General features: G+C 37.1%; 1 protein-coding gene across 9 annotated transcripts in view; it reads right to left on the bottom strand.

Annotated features, from left to right (window-relative positions):
* The window catches only part of adgrb2 (adhesion G protein-coupled receptor B2), a 303,614-nt gene that overhangs the window by 58,772 nt on the left and 224,375 nt on the right, over positions 1-20,467 (bottom strand). For all 9 annotated transcript variants that reach the window (XM_079591890.1, XM_079591891.1, XM_079591885.1 and 6 more), the window contains one exon: positions 19,619-19,748. In XM_079591890.1, coding sequence (XP_079448016.1) covers positions 19,619-19,748 — 130 coding nt within the window. The remainder of the gene's footprint in view (positions 1-19,618; positions 19,749-20,467) is intronic.

Here is a 20,467-nt window from a genome sequence, read left to right as displayed (position 1 = left end):
TATACTACTACTATATATATATATATAACTAATACTAATAATTGTTGTTAATAACAATAATACTTTACTATCTCAGTAATTATAAATAATGAGATGTGTTCAAACTTTTGACAGGTGATTTGCAAAGACAATATGTTAAACTTAAATACAAATAAATAGTATAAACTAACGAACGATACGATAAGATAGATAGATAGATAGATAGATAGATAGATAGATAGATAGATAGATAGATAGATAGATAGATAGATAGATAGATAGATAGATAGATAGATAGATAGATAGATAGATAGATAGATAGATAGATAGATAGATAGATAGATAGATAGATAGATAGATAGATAGATAGATAGATAGATAGATAGATAGATAGATAGATAGATAGATAGATAGATAGATAGATAGATAGATAGATAGATAGATAGATAGATAGATAGATAGATAGATAGATAGATAGATAGATAGATAGATAGATAGATAGATAGATAGATAGATAGATAGATAGATAGATAGATAGATAGATAGATAGATAGATAGATAGATAGATAGATAGATAGATAGATAGATAGATAGATAGATAGATAGATAGATAGATAGATAGATAGATAGATAGATAGATAGATAGATAGATAGATAGATAGATAGATAGATAGATAGATAGATAGATAGATAGATAGATAGATAGATAGATAGATAGATAGATAGATAGATAGATAGATAGATAGATAGATACCGGTAGATAGATAGATACCGGTAGATAGATAGATACCGGTAGATAGATAGATACCGGTAGATAGATAGATACCGGTAGATAGATACCGGTAGATAGATACCGGTAGATAGATGTTAGAATGAACGATAGATGTATAGAACGATAGGTAGATTGATATATACATATAAAATAAAATACAAATAAAATAAAATCTCTCAGCTGCCTGTCCAGTTTTGAAGGAATAAAATGTGGTTGCGTAATCAGTGAAGAACATTTTGACATTTGTGCCTTCCTCCTCTTCCAAGAACTCACATCTTCACACAACGTGTTACACTGTCATGTGAACTACAGGGGGGTCTAATCACTCAGACACCAATGTGCTAATGCCCCCATCACCAGCTCTTCACAGCACATCATTATGGTCGGATCAGCCTGTAATCATTATACAGGTCACAGTATTCTTCTCTGAAACTAGAAACATATTAGAACCATACAGGAGTGAGTAATCCCTACTGCTTTTATTTGTCCGTTTTTGTGACTACGCCACGTTTTTATTTTATTTATGCATTTTTATGTGTATTTTATGTTTCTCATTTACCATCCCTGATATGTGTAACATCTAAGCCCAGATTGGAAATCCACACTTTTATTCATATTTGCTGTGCCGCTTTTGGGAGATAATAATTCTGTGGCAATCTGCAGAGCTTTCTACCATCTGCTGGTTGACATGATTAAAGTCTTCCACAATCAGGGACACAGCATCAGGGAAGGTGCTTTCAAAGCTCGACTCCCTTTTGTGACATACATCCGAGTGAAGCGGCTTCTCGAACGAGGAAAAAATGTAGGGCGGGGCTTCGTTTTGTCCATGGGGAATTGATTGGATGGTTGTGGTTTGCTATTGGTCGATCTCATGTGAGTGACAGGTTGTCCCGCCCTCGTGCCAGTAAACACATCATCAGAGAAGAGAAGAGATGAGCTGCAAAAATAATGATGTGTTTGGATAAATAATTTATAATAAAAACTTGCAATATTCCATAAATAATAATTTTCTATTTTGAGGAAATAGTTCATTGGTGTTGCTTTAAAAACCACCAACTTTAAAAGAACATTGTCGCCTAAAATAAATCTCTGGGTTGAAAGTGAATCGATGTGATTTATGCTGCACTGATTGTCAATTCATATGTAACTGTTGTAAACAAATGATTCAATTTACTTCAGTTCAATACACTGAACAGTGATCCGTTAAAGCAGCTTTTTAAATACTCTAATGAATCAGATAAAACAAATAAAGTAAATAGTATCTTAACAGAAACACTAAGTGTAGCTCATGTTCACAGACTCGGAGTCCCACGCCACTCATCTGCTCTTGCATCCAGCGTTCCTGCAGATACAGTCTTCCTCTTCAAGTTCTTGGAATAGGAAGCGCAGACAGATGATCTGTCTGGCAGACGTGTGTGATAGTGGTGTGGTGGTAATCAAGAGCATTCTTACAGGCCGGGAGGCATGCTGGTCATATTTCAGAAGAACAGTCGTGCAGGTTGGCATGATTAAAGTCTCCTGCAATCAGGGACACAGCATCAGGGTAGGCGCTCTTTCATAGATGTTAAAGAAATAGTTCTCCCACAATTGAAAATTCTGCCATAATTTACTCATGCTGTTTCAAACTCATATGACTATTTATTTCTGTGAAAAGGAGATATTTTGAGACATGTTTCAGTGTTGTTTTCCCCCATACAATGGAAGTCAATGGTAAAACCAACATTCTACAGAATATCTTTTTTTGTGTTCTGCAGGTTTGTAACCTCATGATGACAGCATTTTTATTTTATAGTGAACTTACTGATTTGATCGCATACATGATATTGAATAAAAATCCTAGAAATGCTGTTGTTTAAAGGGCACCTATTATGGAATTTTGAAATTTACCTTTCATGTAGTGTGTAACATAGATCTAAGTGAACAAAAACATCCTGCAAAGTTTGAAATATGAAAGTGCACCGTATATAAAGTTATTGTCTTTCAAAAGTAAGAGTTTACTCGGAGTCATTTTTATGAACCGTTAGAAGACCGAAGCTTTTTCTCTGACTAGATGACGTCAACTTGTCAAGTTATTTGAATACGATACGCCCACTTATTGCGCTCCAAGGCCAGGGAAAATATCATGGCGACGAGACGCTGTGTTCTGAAGTGCGACTCAAAAGACAACTTTTTTCATCTGCCCAAGGAGGAGCATTTGAAGACTAAGTGGCTACAATTCATATAACTATACCACAGAAGTATAGTCCGAGCCTTGTGCTTTGTTCGCGCCATTTTGAAGACGATTGCTTTTTAAATGCAATCAAACTTGGATTCGCGAGCAGGCTGATACTGAAGGAAGGTTCAGTTCCAAGTGTATTTGCATCAGCTTCCACACAGTCTCACCCCAAAACGTCACATACTGACGGGTCTTGACCATACGTCAACATACGACGAAAAGGGTACCCCTATTTGTTTGTTGTGTAAGCACCGTTTAGCTTCTAGGTCTTCAATGGCAATTGTATTGAGATATGTGAAGTGTGTTTTCGGAGTTGTCTTAAAGAATAGAGCAATACCTCGTAGTAACGTAACTGCATTTTTTTTTTTGTAAAAACGTTATGTTTATGCATCGGGCTAACGCAAATAAAGACTGATTGTGCTTTTACAATATGAACTCTGGGCTATGCTCGCTAACATAACATTCAATTATTTATCTTATTTTTAGTTTTTTACTACAAACTACAAAGCAGTGGACTATAATCATTATTATAACACGATTTAATTGATAAAAGCATCATTGTACTCCGTGTTAAACAATAAGTATTATCTCTGTAAACACTGCTGGGTCATCTGACCAATCGCAGATTAGCGTCGCGCAAAGGAGGGGTTTGGAAAAATGAGTCGTTGAACGAATCATTTGGGAGTCGGTGAGCAAATCAGGTAAAAATAAATGCATATTATACGACAACAAAAGTGTTTTTTGACATCGCATGCACGTAAAACTGTTGTTGGGGACTCCCTAAACAACATTAGGAACATTTTTAATGTCATAATAGGTGCCCTTTAAAGGAACACTCCACTTTTTTTTGGAAATAGGTTCATTTTCTAACTCCCCTAGAGTTAAACAGTTGAGTTTTACCGTTTTCTAATCAATTCTATATATATAGCCAATAGCACTTTTAGTATAGCTTAGCATAGATCATTGAATCTGATTAGACCGTTAGCATCTCTCTCAAAAAAATTACCAAAGAGTTTCGATATTTTTCCTAATTAAAACTTGACTCTTCTGTAGTTACATCGTGTACTAAGACCGACAGAAAATAAAAAAAGTTGCGATTTTCTAGGCAAATATGACTAGTACGTGGTACGGCAGCACAGTTCCTTGATTATTACGCAGGAATGAAAGTATAGTTCCTAGTCATATTGGACTAGAAAATCGCAACTTTTTATTTTCTGTCGGTCTTAGTACACAATGTAACTACAGAAGAGTCAAGTTTTAAATGAGACAAATATTGAAACTCTTTCGTCATTTTTTTAAGAGAGATGCTAACGGTCTAATCAGATTCAATTATCTATGCTAAGCTATGCTAAAAGTGCTACCATCAGACCCGGAGATCGGCTGAATGGATTAGAAAACGGTAAAACTCAACTGGGAGTAACTCTAGGGGAGTTGGAAAATGAGCCTATTTCCAAAAAAGTGGAGTGTTCCTTTAACAGTGAGATTGCATGTTGAAACAACAACAAAATCAGAAAACCAGGAGCTTAACATGAGACATATGCCACCTTTCAATCTATGCGATCTGTCAAGCTGCACAGCTTTGTATTAGGGGTCAGCTAGAGCTTGTTGAGAATCTAGCAATATGTGATAAAGGCTTAACCCCTGTACATCTCATGGACAGCACGCTAAAGAAAAGGATGCTCAAACATGTCAAGAGTCAAGTAGGCCACCAAGATACATCTTTCAAACTAGGCAGGATAAATCCTATTGTGGGCTTCAAAAGTCTGAGATCACCAGATAAATGCTTCATAGTTTTCTAATAAAAAGGTATAAACAAGTCAAATAAATGAATAAATGTAAAATGTATGTAAAATAAATAAAAATGCTGGGTTGTTTCAACCCAATTTTGAGTAAAATATGGACAAACCCAAACGTTGGGTTAAAAATGTAATGTAAAATTTTAACCCAACGGCTGGGTTTGTCCATATTTTACCCAAAATTGGGTTGAAACAACCCAGCATTTTTTAGAGTGTATATTATTGCCCAGTTCTTTGTATAATTCAATGTTGGAGAAAGTTTTACGAAAGTTACAATATTGTGTAACTGTAACTTAAATGCATTAGTTACTTTTTATGGGAAGTAATGCATTATGTTACATTTGTGATCATTTTTCCCAGCAGGGCTGGGCTTGCTTGTTTGTTGGTTTTTTAATTCTTTCCCCGCCATTGACTGAATTTTCCATAATTTACGCAGCAACGCTTCCCGCCATTGACAGAATTATCCGGCTTTCTTTGTTGTCATTGTTATAGGATAGGTAGCACTATTATGCAACTTCTGGCAAAAAAAAGGAGCAGAAACAACTGAAAAGCATTGCTTATGCATGTTGTAGTCTTTGAAAATATATTTTTTTTTTCAGCTTTTTGTTCAAAATGTTGCTTTTTTATTTAAAAACTTCAAAAATTCAAGTGTTGATAAAAAATAATGCTTGAAGCTACAATAAAGTTTTTTTTTTAAATGGATGGATGGATGGAAAGATACACAACCCCTTTGATTTTCTGTCAGCTCTAGCTAGAATCTCTACTCTTAAAGCACTTGACACGATATCTCTAAAAGGCCACAGCTAAGTTTTAAATAAATAACATTGGATGCTCTTTGGGAGAGCCTGTGAAATGGCTACAGGTTTGAGCTTATAAAGCTTGCAGCTGTTTATAATAAGCTGTGAATTGGCTTGAATATGAAGTCCTCATTCATGCACTTACAGCTCAATTGGCCTCCTGGTGTGGACCGGTCAGGCTTCCACACAAAGCATTTATGACTAAACAGCATTTGTGAACAAAGACCGTAAAGCTTGTGTGTGGGTTGTGGGATTGGCCTTCCAACAGCGCCTACTGTGTGTGCACATCTGTTCTGTGTAAGCCTATGAGAGTGTTTGTGTGCAAAGGAAAGGTAGACATGGGAAAAGGAGGCTATTAAACAGCTTAGAGAGTGTGAGAGAGTTTGGAGCTGGTGGAGGTATGGCGGCAGTGTTTTTACTCAAACTGGCAGGTGTAGGAGTAACAGGTGGCACTAGGAGAGGCGCTGCCAACCTTCACTCTCATCTTTTGCTTAGCCTATTGTCCCTGGCATATTAATTGCCAACATTATGCCTCTGCCGGGTTCAGTTTGGCAATTTTGACCAATCTAGTATGCCAGCAGCCTGAAAAATTACTATAGGTGTTGTCTCTTTCACAGAAATGCCATTGGCAGGGTAGATGAGAGGATTGCTCCCATCCTGATGTGAAAATGAAAACACAGAAGCACTAGGGGTGTATATGGGAGAATAGAGAACAACAGCTGGGGTTTGAAAGCAAAAAAAAGACTAGAAAGACTAAACATGAGCTCAAAAGTTGCCTGATGATAAATTACCATTCAAAATTTGGGGTCGGTAAGATTATTTTAAAAATGTGTTTTGAAAGAAGACAAAAGGCTACATTCATTTAATTGAAAATACAGGGGGAAAAAACTGTAATATTGTGAAATATTATTGTAATTTTATTATAATTTAGAATGATTTTCTAATTTAATATATTTTTAAATGTAATTTATTCCTGTGATCAGACCTGAATTTTCAGCATCATTACTCAGTATTCAGCCTCACATGATCCTTCAGAAATAATTCCAATAATAATTTGATGCTAAAGAAACATTATTCGATGAACAGAAAGTAAAAAAAAAACGCATTTATTTGAAACCGAAATCTTTTTCAATAATAAATCTCTCTTCACTTTCACTTCTGATCATTCAGTGTGCTTGATAAATAAAATTATTAATTATTTTTTTTAAATAAATAAAATAAATAAATACAATCTTACTGAACCGACCCTTTTGAATGGTAGTGTGTTTTAGTAGAAGCTACAAGTCAGTGTTCTTTTGTGTGTGTGTGTGTGTGTGTGGCTTGGTTTATTATACATTGTGGGAACCGAATGTCCCCACAAGGATAGTAAAACCTGAGATCACCTCCATTGTGGGGACCAGCCAGCGGTCCCCATGAGGGGAATGGGTTAATAAACATACTAAATTATATATTTTTGAAAATGTAAAAATGCAGAATGTCTCCTGTGATGGGTAGGTTTAGGGATAGGGGCAGTGTAAGGGGATAGAATATACAGTTTGTACAGTATAAAAACCATTACGCCTATGGAATGTCCTCACAAGGATAGAAATGAATAACTGTGTGTGTGTGTGTGTGTGTGTGTGTGTGTGTAAAATCACGTTTAATAACCAAATTCCCAGTAAAAAAAAGAAAAAAATATTCTACCTAAACTCTGAAACTATTTAAGCATTCATATATTCAAATATTTTGCTAAATACATTTAAAATACATTCTTTTTTATACTCAAAATCACTTATTATAAGTAAGTAATTTTCGCACCATTCTTATTGATTTGATTAATCATTCCCAATGATTCATGGGATACATAACTGCCTCCAAAGTCAATTTTCACATTTTGAAAAGAATGCATCCAATCAAAGTTTGTAACGCTGTGATTCGCAGGTTCATGGCTCTGAACTCTTTATTGAAAAATGATTGTAAAAAAGACTCCAAGGCCACCGAAAATGTATGAGGTCACTGTTGCACTCGGTGAGAGTTATTGAAACAGAAAGAGTGAGAAAGAATATCCTTGCTTTGGAAGCTTTAGCAATGGCCTAATTTCCAATTCACTACGACACCTCCGACAGATGTGTGGGCGCTAGACAGCACGAGGTGACAACAGAATAAAAACAACCAAAACTAATTCACGAAAAATCTCACACAAAAAAAGAGAGATGGAGAAGGACAGCAACCGTTTTAAACAAACTGAAGAAAAAAGTATTATATACGTTGCATTGCTCTATATTGAATTACTAAGAGCAGCTTCTAAGCCTTCAACTGATGCCATGTTGCACCATGACAGCATGAGTCTTCACACTGAACTGTCAATCCTGCGTGTCACTTTTGCATGTCAAGTGACAGTAAAGACATCCATAATGTTACAAAGTATTTATATTTCAAATGAATGCAGTTCTTTTGACCTTTCTCCTCATGAAAAATTCATGAAAAAAAGTGTCAACATTCCCATAAAAAAAAAAACAATGCTGCCTTCACACGCAATCAGAATTATTGTAAATGCAAGTGCAGAATTTGGACATGGATGCCCTCTCAAGTTATAACTGGGAAGCTCAGAGATCATTTTAATATCTGAGTTTCTCATAAACTTTAAACATGGGCGGGTGGGAGAACGATTGCTTCTGTGACTGGTATTAGTTATTAGTTTTTTTCACAACAGTTACATCAAATTTGTGTATATTTACAGTACTGACCATTTGAAGCATATTGTTCGTTTTATACACAGCGCAAATAGCATGTATTTAAATGAATGTAGATTGGTGAATGTTTATCTGTCAACAAATGGGACGCAACATTTTATTCAAAGTTAAATATCTTTAACATAGCTTGGGTTTAATACGATTTCCCCAAGAAATAGGCAAGAATAAACATGACGTTCTTTCCGGCAACAAAGCACTTTAATGCGACAAGCTCGTAATCACAATTTCAGAAGAGGGAAGTATGAAATTTCCGATAGCATGTGAAGTCAGCATATTAGAATGATTTTTGAAGGATCAAGTGACACTGAAGACTGGAGTAATAATGCTGAAAATTCAGCTTTGCAATCACAGCAATAAATGACATGAAAAATATATTAAAACAGTCATTTCAAATTGTAATAACATTTCACAGTGTTACTGTTTTTACTGTGTTTTGGTATTAAATAAAGTAAAAGATCCTTCAAAGAAAATCTTCCCATCCCGACCCCAAAATATTATTCATAGTAGGCCAAGGAGCAGAGACATCAGAAGCTGGCTTTAATGTAACAGCCCGAAATTATTTAAAAACATCAAACAAAATTATAAAACAAAATATATTTATAAACAAAATTATTTTATTTTAGGAAACCAGAGAAACAGTGGCTAGAGTATTTGTGCAGCATATCGAAAATAGAAGCGTGTTGTCGCTTTGTTCATACTGTGAGTGATCTAGTTCTATCAAGTCACAACACGCCACATAGAAATATATTAATAGTTCAAACAGATCATTTACTAAAGGCACCAATCATCAAAAAAAAAAAATCTCTTTGATTTTCACGCGCTAATAAATATGCCTCCTTCTCCCATCTGAATCACATGCACGTCTTTTTAACTCAAAACTGGGCCTACTTGACTCCCAAACACTCATTTTCAATTATTCTACTGATATGAGGTGAGATTTAATCACAAATGTCGTCCGTTGAGGGGTTATATGATCACATGCCATGTCCACAGAGAACCTGGTGCGGTAGAACCTGTTCTCGTTCACGGGCCTACAGCCCTAAGCGGCCGTACCATAAGAACTGTCCTAAAAAAAGCATGTACCACAGCTCCCATTGGCTCTGAGGCCCACAGACGGCACGCATATTACATGGGGAATTATAGGCCGTCTATCCCAGCACACCCTATGGCGGAGTGAAGCTCCTCAGCAAATAGAAGTCATGTCTATTTTCAGCCCAGGCACTTTAACCTACTTCTCCAGCCTCACGCGCTGCACAGCCACCATTTATCCCTGAACTATCCTCTCCCCGTTCCTTCTCGCTCCGCAATAACTCATTATGACAATAAGAAACGCACTTAGCGGAACCAGGGAACGCGGATGAGGGAAAACAAGAAAAACCTAACATGAAGTTAGTCAGACTTGGCATTAATCAAACGGTTGAAACTCTCCAAGGCGTATCGTTCCCTCATCTGAGCCCTGAGACCTTCGAGACCAAGCCTTGATCTGCTGTTTGGATGCGCGTCGACCGCTCCACCTGACTCACGTCCACGTCAGGAGAGACCGGGTGCCATTTTAGCATATGCTAACGCTATCTTTCAAGTTCCCTGGACACTTGTTATCTTTGAAATGGTTGGGAGAGAAACAGAGTGGTGGGACTCTTTGTCAGGGCGACGGCGCATGATGTGAGCCTAAAGCCTAAAACAGCGTGCTGATCAATCATCATGATCCAAACCCACCCGGAGCTTCCCAAAACTGGATGACCCAAGAGCTTGCTTGGGTGTTGCTAAAGCTTTTAGAACGGCATGGACCCTTTTCACATTTCCAGGGTTTTCAGAAGCTCAGAAGTAGTTGGGTAAAACTTCTATATTGGTGAGCGGGAAACTACAACAAATACTTTTGCGTTCCCGTTTGGCCAAATGGCAAAAGAACAAAAAAATACACAATATAATTTCTATGACTTTCCAAAAGAGAGAAATAGTTACATTCCTAAATAGGTACATTCCTAAACCCTGGGTTAACGTTATCATTTGCACATTTGCGGTGTCAGTGTCACCGATTGGACAAATGGCCAATCAATATGTCAACAAATCAACTAATTTGTTCACATAAAGGCGCTAGCATTGCACATAATCAAATTATGTATTACTGACTGTACTGTCAAGTTTATCAGGAATGGCCTGTTCTTTAATTATTGCGTTTTCTGTCACCATTTGACATTTTTACCCTCAAACAAGGAAACTACTCTTTCTATGCACTGCATTTCCATTAATGTACAAATCATGTGAATATGATGCACACGACTGGTTGTCTAGCTGTAACATTCTAACATCGCATCGTTTCACACTGTACACGATTGGCAAAAGCAGTGCTAACCCTTGCCTCGGAAGCAGGGTTTCATAATCTTGGGTAAAAAGTGTGAAATGTTCCTTTTATCCTGGGGTTAAAAGTAGGATTTAGAACAACAATAACCTGGGGTTAAGCACAGTGTGAAAAGCCCCAAAGCGTAGTGTTATGAAAATACAAAAAAAATTAACTTTGCTAGAATTATGGTGTATCTGTGTAAATGCATCATCAGTCTGTGAAAAGGGTCAATTATACGAAGATTTTCAGCAGAATAAACCGGTTCACATGCTGCAATTGGGAATTACATGAACATGCAAAAAGGGACAGTTCGCATAACCAAATTGAGCTGGTGTGTGTATCGCCCAGGAGAGCAGCTCTGCTTATTACTGTGCGAGGAAACGCATCACCTCAGCTGAGACTTACACTAGGCCGTGTCCTAATGAGAAAGCGTCTTAGCAATTGTGCCAGTGTCACGGCAGAGACTGAGCTTTTCACTGCGCACTTTACCTCTCCTGTTGGCAAACTCTCTATGCTTCATTTCATTCGTCTATTTGGGGGCGGTGTAGTCTAATGGATACAAATATGGGCTGGTAATCAAATGTTTGAGGGTTCAAATCATGTAGTCAATTCTAACTCGCTGTTTTTTGAATACTGTCTATTTGGACATAGTACTCATTTGTTGCACTGCTTTTCTTATTCTACAGGGAAGTAGGCATTTTCAGATGCCGGGTATGTGTCGTTTATTATCACAAACTAAAGCTAAAACTAAAATTACAAAACGATTTTGTTAAATGAAATAAAGCTGAAATCAAATCAAATATCAAAATTCGATGAAAGCTAATAGATGAAAATTGAACTAAAACTGAAATATAAAAAAAAATAACCTAAAGAGTAGTGGCAATACGAATAATTAAACAATAAATAATACTAATAATGACAAAAGCACATAATAGAAGCACTAAAAATGTAACTAAATAAATAAATAAAATAAAATTCAGAATATTAATAAAAATAATAATATATAAATAATTAAAAAAGTGTTTACTGTGTAAAGTGACTAATGTGTTTTCTTTTTTTAAGAAATAATTCATTAATTCAGTATGATAATAATTCGAGAAAGAAGACCAATTACTTGTAAGTATAGAAATAACTGCAATAAAGATGACCAATTACAATTCATTATGGAAATAATACAATGATGGTTAAAATTTAAATGAATTATTTCTAATAATGCACATCAAAGGGAGATTTTCACATTTTAATTTTAAATTTCTTACACGTGAAGTTCATTAAAAATAGCTAGCACATCTAAGGCCGAAGTTATCTGCAAAGAAAAGTTGGAATAGAGTCTACATGTTAAATGGTTCGAGCTGAATTAATTGCATAAAATTGCAAATAAATGGAAAAATATTCTTTTTTTTTTGCAGAACATCAATACAGCTCTGCCTTGCAAACGCTGTAAAAACTATCTCAATAGACTTCACGCTGTTTCCGAGTGACATTATCTGACCTTTCGAGCCGTTTTACATTTTTAAAGAACCGTACAGCAAAAAGACACTGGTTTTTGCAATTCAAATAGCTCGGCATGCCTTGTTTCACACTACTTACAAAAGAACAAAGCATAGATAGTGTGAGATATACAATCCTTATGAAAACCACGTATACCACTAACAGTCTTCGAAATCACTATGTCTGATGGGACATAATATTACACCATGTGGAGCGGATAACCTGCAGACATAATGTTTGTCTCCACAATATACGCATTTATCTGCGCTCGGCTGTCTGTATACAGAGGTAGCAAGATCGGTCAACAAGCCTGAGGCAGATTACAATGCAATACAGATTCCCTGATACCGAGAGAAAGACCACCGTCCTTCATCCAACCAGACCGTGAGCATCTTAGTATGCAGGGCAGGCAGGCCTACTTGTTCAGAATGGGCGTATGCGTATGTCTGTGCTGAAGGGGGTAATAACACCGGATCTTAGCGTGTGCCGTCATGGCTCTTTTTCTGCGCTCGAGTGCCTCTGGTTTAATCCTGTGTGACGATGAATCAGTTGCATGGGAAAACTGACAGGCGACAAATTGTTATGGCCTAAAGAAGCCAGCATCTTCTCTGTGCCAACGACTCCCATCATCCATCAGTGAGCAACTGATCAGCACAGAGTTATGCATGAGGCTGGCATGATAACCAGGAAGCCTTTAAGCGTGCGGTCACTGCAAATAAGAAAAGAGGCATCAGAGTAAATAAAAAGCTCTGTTTTAAATAAAACGGACCTCTAACCTTGGTAAATAGCAGCGTTTCGCTCTCTGGAAGAGACAGCAGGGGATAAACAGGATCAGTGGGTGATAGCAGCTAGACTAAAGATGGCCGGTAATGACAGAAGCTTATGCCACTTTCCAGCCTCCCTCTCCTCTCGATTAAATGTGAAGGTTAATCCATCCATGTATCTTTCTCTTATTTGCTGTTAACCATTTTATCTTCCCCTCTTCCTCTGTGAAGTCCTGTCGACGTGGGCTGGAGTTCCCATGATACCTTAATTAAGTCTTACGGTATCCTCTAAAGTACCACAAAAACTATATCTTGATACCACTCTTTGTTTGGATGGGTCGTTACTGCCGGGGATGTTCTCATGTTGTTTTTATTCCTGACAGTTTAGACAAATTATAAAATGTATTAAGACAGATTAAATTGATCAGAAGTGACGGTATTGAAGAGATTGATATGGATGGGCTGTTATTGCTGGGGATGTTTTGGTGTTGTATTAATTTATTAATGTATTAACACACACACACACACACACACACACACACACACACACACACACACACACACACACACACACACACACACACACACACACACACACACACACACACACACACACACACACACACACACACACACACACACACACACACACACACACACACACACACACACACACACACACACACACACACACACACACACACACACACACACACACACACACACACACACACACACACACACACACACACACACACACACACACACACACACACACACACACACACACACACACACACACACACACACACACACACACACACACACACACACACACACACACACACACACACACACACACACACACACACACACACACACACACACACACACACCCACCCACCTAACAATAATTAGTATTATGGTAACACATATTTATTATTAATATGGTTTGATAACATTAGTTAACATGAACTATCAATTAAAAAGAACTGTAAAGAATGAACTGATATTTAATGTTAGTTTCAACATTTACTAATAAATTATTAAAACAGTTATATCTGTTCCTGAGTTAAAAATGATCATTAACTAACATTAACACAGATGAATAATTACTGTAACACATGTCTCTCTCATTGTTATTGATAGTTCATGCATTAACAAAAATATAAATGCAGTGAATACATTGCAAAAATATAAAAATACATTATTATTATTACACAAGTATCAATTGTTTCTATTATTAGTAGTAGTAGTAGTAATAGTAGTAACAACACCAACTAATAATGACAACTAATAACAATAATAACTATCATTTTAATATGAATAATAATAATAATATGTCTTCCAGAAATACTAGAAAAGATTGTTTACTTGTATACTGAACTGAAAAATCATGTGAAAAATAATAAATATATTGATAAGAAAAAAGAAGCATGCCACTTAGGTTTTCACTCTTGGTTCCTCCATGGTTCCGTGATGTTTGAGCCATTCAAGCCAGTATACCGAGCAACATGCACACAAAGAGGAGCATCGCATCACACATTGCATGCCTTTGCTCTCTTCCGGACATTCACAAGTCACTCACACTACAGTCTCTCAACAAAACACCAAAACATCCCTTTAACAAGTTCCTAAGGCATTATAATTGAAATGCAGTTTCCATCACGGCTGACTCTCCTCCAGTTCTCAACTACAAAGCCCAAGAGCAGTCTTGATCTGTAATACTGAGAAGCCAGCAGAGTCTTGGGAGGGCAGAGAGCTCTGATCAACACAAGATGAACGTGTTTAGACCGCTAGATATCAGTCAGAGCAGCTGCTGTGCTTCAGAGGGCCCTAGTCAGGACGTTTCCATCAGAGGTTTACTAAGGAAGCCTCGCATTTCTGAGTTCTTTTCTCATAATCTTGAGATGTAAACTTGCAAATGCGAGTTATAAAGTCCAATTGTGAGGCAGCATTCTTACAGCATACGGTATTTTCCCTGACCTGACATTTTCCTAAAGTATGGTCACTCAAACAACACACACATAGCTCTGCTTACTTGAGGTGCACAGAATACTTAGGTATGCATGCATGTAGCTATAATGAGCGGAACAAGTACACATAAATACTGGGCCTAAATTAGACCTATTTAAGAACTGTTTAAAAATATTTCCCTCAAAGTATCACTAAGCTCCTTGCAATCGGTCTGGGGTTGCTGGAGGATAACTGAGATGTTTTTGCCAAAAAGTCTTAGATGCCATAAAAAAAATAAAAAAAAAGCATTGCGAAAGTACACCACAAAAATGCTCCCTAGATAGGTAGCACACAATGTTTTGGAACACAGCCATTTTGTCTGCTGTTTTTGACAGCGTTAAGCTGCTGGGTACATTGAAGATGCTGATGGAGATGTGATGACCCATGTAGATCCAGGCTAACGGGTGGAGACTTGTTTACTCTGCACTTCCAAATGTCACCAGGCATTCCCGCAAAATGAGCCAACAGCCAGGCAATGACGTTATGATGAGGGACAAAAATTGATAAATGTCGACCTACAGCTTTAGGTCTGGCTGACACAGATATGAGCAATCAATTATCATTCCATTCCTGTCTGTCACTCTTCTGTTCTCTTAGGAAGTAACATGTTCAGAAATGGCACAGCATATTTTAAAGAACAGTGAGTTGTAAAATGTATGACGTGCATTTTAGAAAAGTGATCTACTGTAATCATCATGAAATAGGCAAATAGCATAAAATATTAAGGTAACACTTTATTTTACAGTGTCTTTGTTACATGTAGTTACTATAGTAATAGGGTTAGCCCTAACCCTAACCCTAACGATAAATTATGCATAATTACATGGATCTACTGTAACCCTAAACAAAACCAAAACCTAACCCTATACATTTAGTTAGTTAATATTACTCTACTTAAATGTATACACAGACACCTTAAAATAAAGTGTAACAAAAATTAAAAAAGGTGGGTGAACTAGAATGTAAAGTGATCATCAAATATGGATAATCCACAACATTCAATGGTGAAGGCTTAAAAGGAGAGTTCACCCAAAAAATTACAATTATACTCGCCCACATGTCGTTCCAAACCTGCAGGACTTTCTGCTTACAATTTATTTGAAGGTGTCCTTGTAACAGTGTAATTATACAAATAATGATATTAATTAACAACATGTACTTACTATACAGTAATAAGGGCAAGGGTTTGGTTTAGGGTTAGTTGCTTGTAATTATGCATAATTTACAGTTTTTACTATAGGAAGTACATGTAAGATGTGCAACAGGGACACTGTAAAATAATGCGTTGCAGACTTTCTTCGTTATATTTTGGAGATACAGATTTAGTGACTGACACCGTTGACTTCCACAAGCACACTGAGACATTTCTCAAATTATATTATTTTATGTTTTTCACAGAAGAAGTCATACAGGTTTGGAATGACCTGAGGATTTTCAGTTTGGTGTAAAACATCCCTATGAATGATTGTAGCTTGTGACTGCTGGTACAAAAACTGCAGGTTTAACACCCGCTGAGGCGACCCAGCTTTAACAAGACACTTTGCAGGGACACTGTCTCAACAGTTACTGGATTGCAAGTCATTTGGACCTGGCAAGCGGCTTTTAAATGAAAAACAAATAAAAAGCAATCAGATTCATCCGTCAAATCTTCAATAACCGACAGCAGCTTTTATGTCTGGATGGAGAGCGGAGCATTTGAGTCATGCGTCGAACAGTGAATGAATAGATGAATGCAACATTTGCTCTCATCAGAAAAAAGGACTTTGGTCCACTGTGCTTTATTAAATCCCGAGTCAACGCAGCTGTCGACCAGGACAATTTCAGAGCACTTCATGCTTCATACAGGTGTGAGCTGTGTTATAGAATGCGGTTGTCACTCCTGTAAATAACTGAACTGTGTGTGAATGTAAACATATTAAGGACTCAAATTCAGGATTGACAACCGTATTCTGCTGCTGTGTGAATGTGGCCTTTAAGATGGTTTTAGAATATATATTTTTACACTTTAGTCACTAATATTTATACAATGTAAAATAAGTGTTTCCTATTTTGATATATTTTATATTTTAACTTATTCCTGTGATGGCAGAGCGGAATTTTCAGCAGTCTTCAGTGTCACATAATCCGTCATAAATAATAATAATAATAGTGTGCTGATTTGGGCTGCTGAAGAAAACAGTTGTGCCGTTTAATATTTGTGGAAACTACTACGATATATATGTTTGTTTTTCCGTGAGGATTCTTTGATGAATAGAACGTAAAAAAAAAATAATAAAAAAATCAAACTGACCGCAATCTTGAGCTAAGTGATTAAAAATGTTAATAATAAAAGGCTCTTCATTTGAAAAAGATTGCAGACAGTTAAATAGAGCAGACACACTTCTAACTGTAACGTTTATTCTGTTGCAATAGACTGTGACTTCCATTACGTGTGCATTCAAGTTATCAGGATTTCTGACTTTAAAATGTTCTCTCCGGTACTTTTCCCTCTATTTATTTTAGTATTCCTTTTAGCTCTGCAGTTTTTAGAACTGGCATTGCTTCCACCTTGCCTCCCTGTACCCAATGCTCAATGCCCCTGACCGTGCAGAACTGTGCCTGATGGGCAGCGCTGCTCTCTGCATGCGTGTGTGTGTGCGCCTGGCACGCTCTCTTTAGCTGGTGTCAGTGGTTTGTGGCAGCCAGCAGCGTGTGGTCCAGCTCCTGTGTGACTGTAACTGGCCTATGGCTCTACTCTCTCTGCCCCACATCGCTCATTCCTCAGGGCTATTCTCCATCTCCCAGCATCCTCTTCGCCTGCCATGCATATCAATCACTTTAATGGGGTGTGCTTTCCGATGAAAAAAAAACAAAAAAAAAACACTCAGCTAAGCTAAAGTGGGTCAGTATCCTTTCATTGGTGACACTGCTGAGGGGAGGGGAGGAATGAAAAGGGAAAACGATCAAGAGAGATAAATATGTAGATAGAAAGATACATAGAGAGAGATGCACAGGACACGAGTCCTCGAACAGGGGGTCCGAGCAGCTGGTGGGCCTGTAGTGGACTTTAAGTTCATGTCCATTAAGTGAAAAGAGGGCACAGGGTCAATATAACAAGCGGCAGCACAAGTCATTAACCTGGATAGCTAAAAGCCACATCTGATGTAATGCTCAGTGCCTATCCTTTCAGAGTTGACACATATCTACTCTATACGGATCCAAAACTTTAGCTTATACTAGATAATGAATAAATAATAAATATGATGAACATAACAAACAAAGAGCTTTTTACCTCTATTCACGCTTATGTACATCGTCAACCCAATAGATATTTTAGCTTGGTTTTTGATTGCCATTTTTAGCCTTTGGTGGTGAATCGACAAAATCTACTGGCCACAGAAAAATTGCCAGCCATGAAATTATATTTTAATAAACCCATTTTGAAAGTAGCATTATCAACTGTATAGTGATTTTCACAATCTATATTGTATGGCTTACAGCTTATAAAAACATTTTCACAATTATAAATTCACAAAATTATAACAAATGAAGGCTTGACATATCTCACTTTGCATGTAATGAGTCTATATAATATATTAGTTTCACCCTTTAAGTTGAATTACTGAAATAAATGAACTTTTGCACGATATTCTAATGTTTCGAGTTTCACCTGTGTGTGTATACTGTATATATATATATATATACACACACACAGTATATATTTCAAAGCAGCTTTACAAAGAGTGAAAAGGGTCATCGTGTCACTTGCAGTATATGATAAGAGAAAGAGTTTTGTTCCTCATATTTTAATAATCAAAGACATTTTCTATATGTGTCACCAAAACTGCATTTATATGATCAAAATTAAAGTAAAAACAGTTTATTTTGTGAAATATTATGACAATTAAAATAACTATTTGGATACATTTTACAAGTTTAATGTTACTTAATTTGAAATGACGTTGAAGTTGATTGTACTTAAAAAAACTTTTTTCTTCAGCATATATATATATATATATATATATATATATATACACACTGAAGAAAATAAGTTTTTAAGTACAATTACATTATATATATAGAGTATATAGAATAGAATATATATTTATATTATATAAAACAAATATATATACATATAAAACGTTTATTATTTTTTACTTGCTAAATGTATCATCATTTTCCACACTTCCCCTGATGCCTCTTTGATAACCACTGCTTTAGTGAGATTAAAATTCATAATCACAGAAAAACAACAATGCTGTGCATCAATGCTTGATACTATACCTGGGAGAAATCCCAAGCCAGACAAACCCTGACGCATTATTCATACCATGATATATGAAACACCTGGTCCACCATCTGCTTTCGTACAGTAACCACACACTATGGAGGAAAGTTCACCTCAAATGTCACGCCAACAGCGCAAACGGTCACAATGTTACAATACTACCTTAAATAAATCTTTACAACAAAATAATTAGCCCTTAACAGATTGTTTCTGATCTTTCTTTATCTGTAGCATCTAGCATATGTGGAACAGATGGAGTACTGACCTTCTAGAGAGCAACCAAACACTTCCAACAGTGTTCGACAACAATATTCTGGATGTATGGCATCATATGTTCTAGCTACTTGACCGCATGAGACGAGTTTCACAGAGGTCTCGGATAGCTAGGCCCCGTCTTAAAGTCGCTGGGCTGTGAAGTGTGGTGTCGAAGGGTAAAGATAGCACTCACCGGTTCTTTAGCTTTCTGCGCTAACACTGCAAAGGTGGACAGCTTGCTGCACAGACATTTGGTGTGGGAGACTGCCGGCGATGGGAGCGTTTGGCAGCTCTCTGCGTCCCAGTTTTCTTCGCCAGCCTCTCTGTTGATAGGGTATAGCGACAACACACACAAACACACACACAGGAAAAAGGAGAATGAATTAATTGGGTCACTCCATGAGTGAGAACAGGAGAGGCCGTGGTGAATAGCACAGTACCACGAGAACTAGTCGATGACAACTGCACTGCAAATGCTCTCAGCACAACGGCCCTCAAGTTCACCAGTCTTGCTTTTATAATGGGCCGTCCTATTCATCTAGTCTTTCTGCAAATATATGCTTGTCATACACACTTGCAGGGTATTGTCACTGTCGTGCCTACCTTCCATCATTCTCTTACTCACCGTTCTCAAAATGTCTATCAGAAGCATTTAAATTCCCACCGCTTACCTTTTACACTGCCGGTATTTGAACTGTAATTATATTCATGTGATTGTTAAAAGTCTTACTTTCCTTTACTTCTTTCATTCATCCTTGAAAAATCCATTTAACCGAGTGCATATATATAGACTATAGAGTCAGTACATTTTTTTTTATATATATATACTTTTAATCCTAGGCAGAGTGTGTGTAAGGCTGGCTAAGGCAAGACCACAAACATCCCCCAAACCCAAACGGTACACACACACATGCACGCGCACACACACACACACACACACACACACACACACACACACGCGCGCGCACACACACACACACACACACGCACACACACGCACACACACGCACACACGCACACACACACGCGCGCACACACGCAC

This window comes from Phoxinus phoxinus (assembly GCF_949152265.1).
Source record: "Phoxinus phoxinus genome assembly, chromosome: 19".
NCBI classification, from domain to species: Eukaryota; Metazoa; Chordata; class Actinopteri; order Cypriniformes; family Leuciscidae; genus Phoxinus; species Phoxinus phoxinus.
The sequence above is the reverse complement of the archived record's forward strand: the minus strand, read 5'-3'. Positions and strand labels throughout refer to the sequence as shown.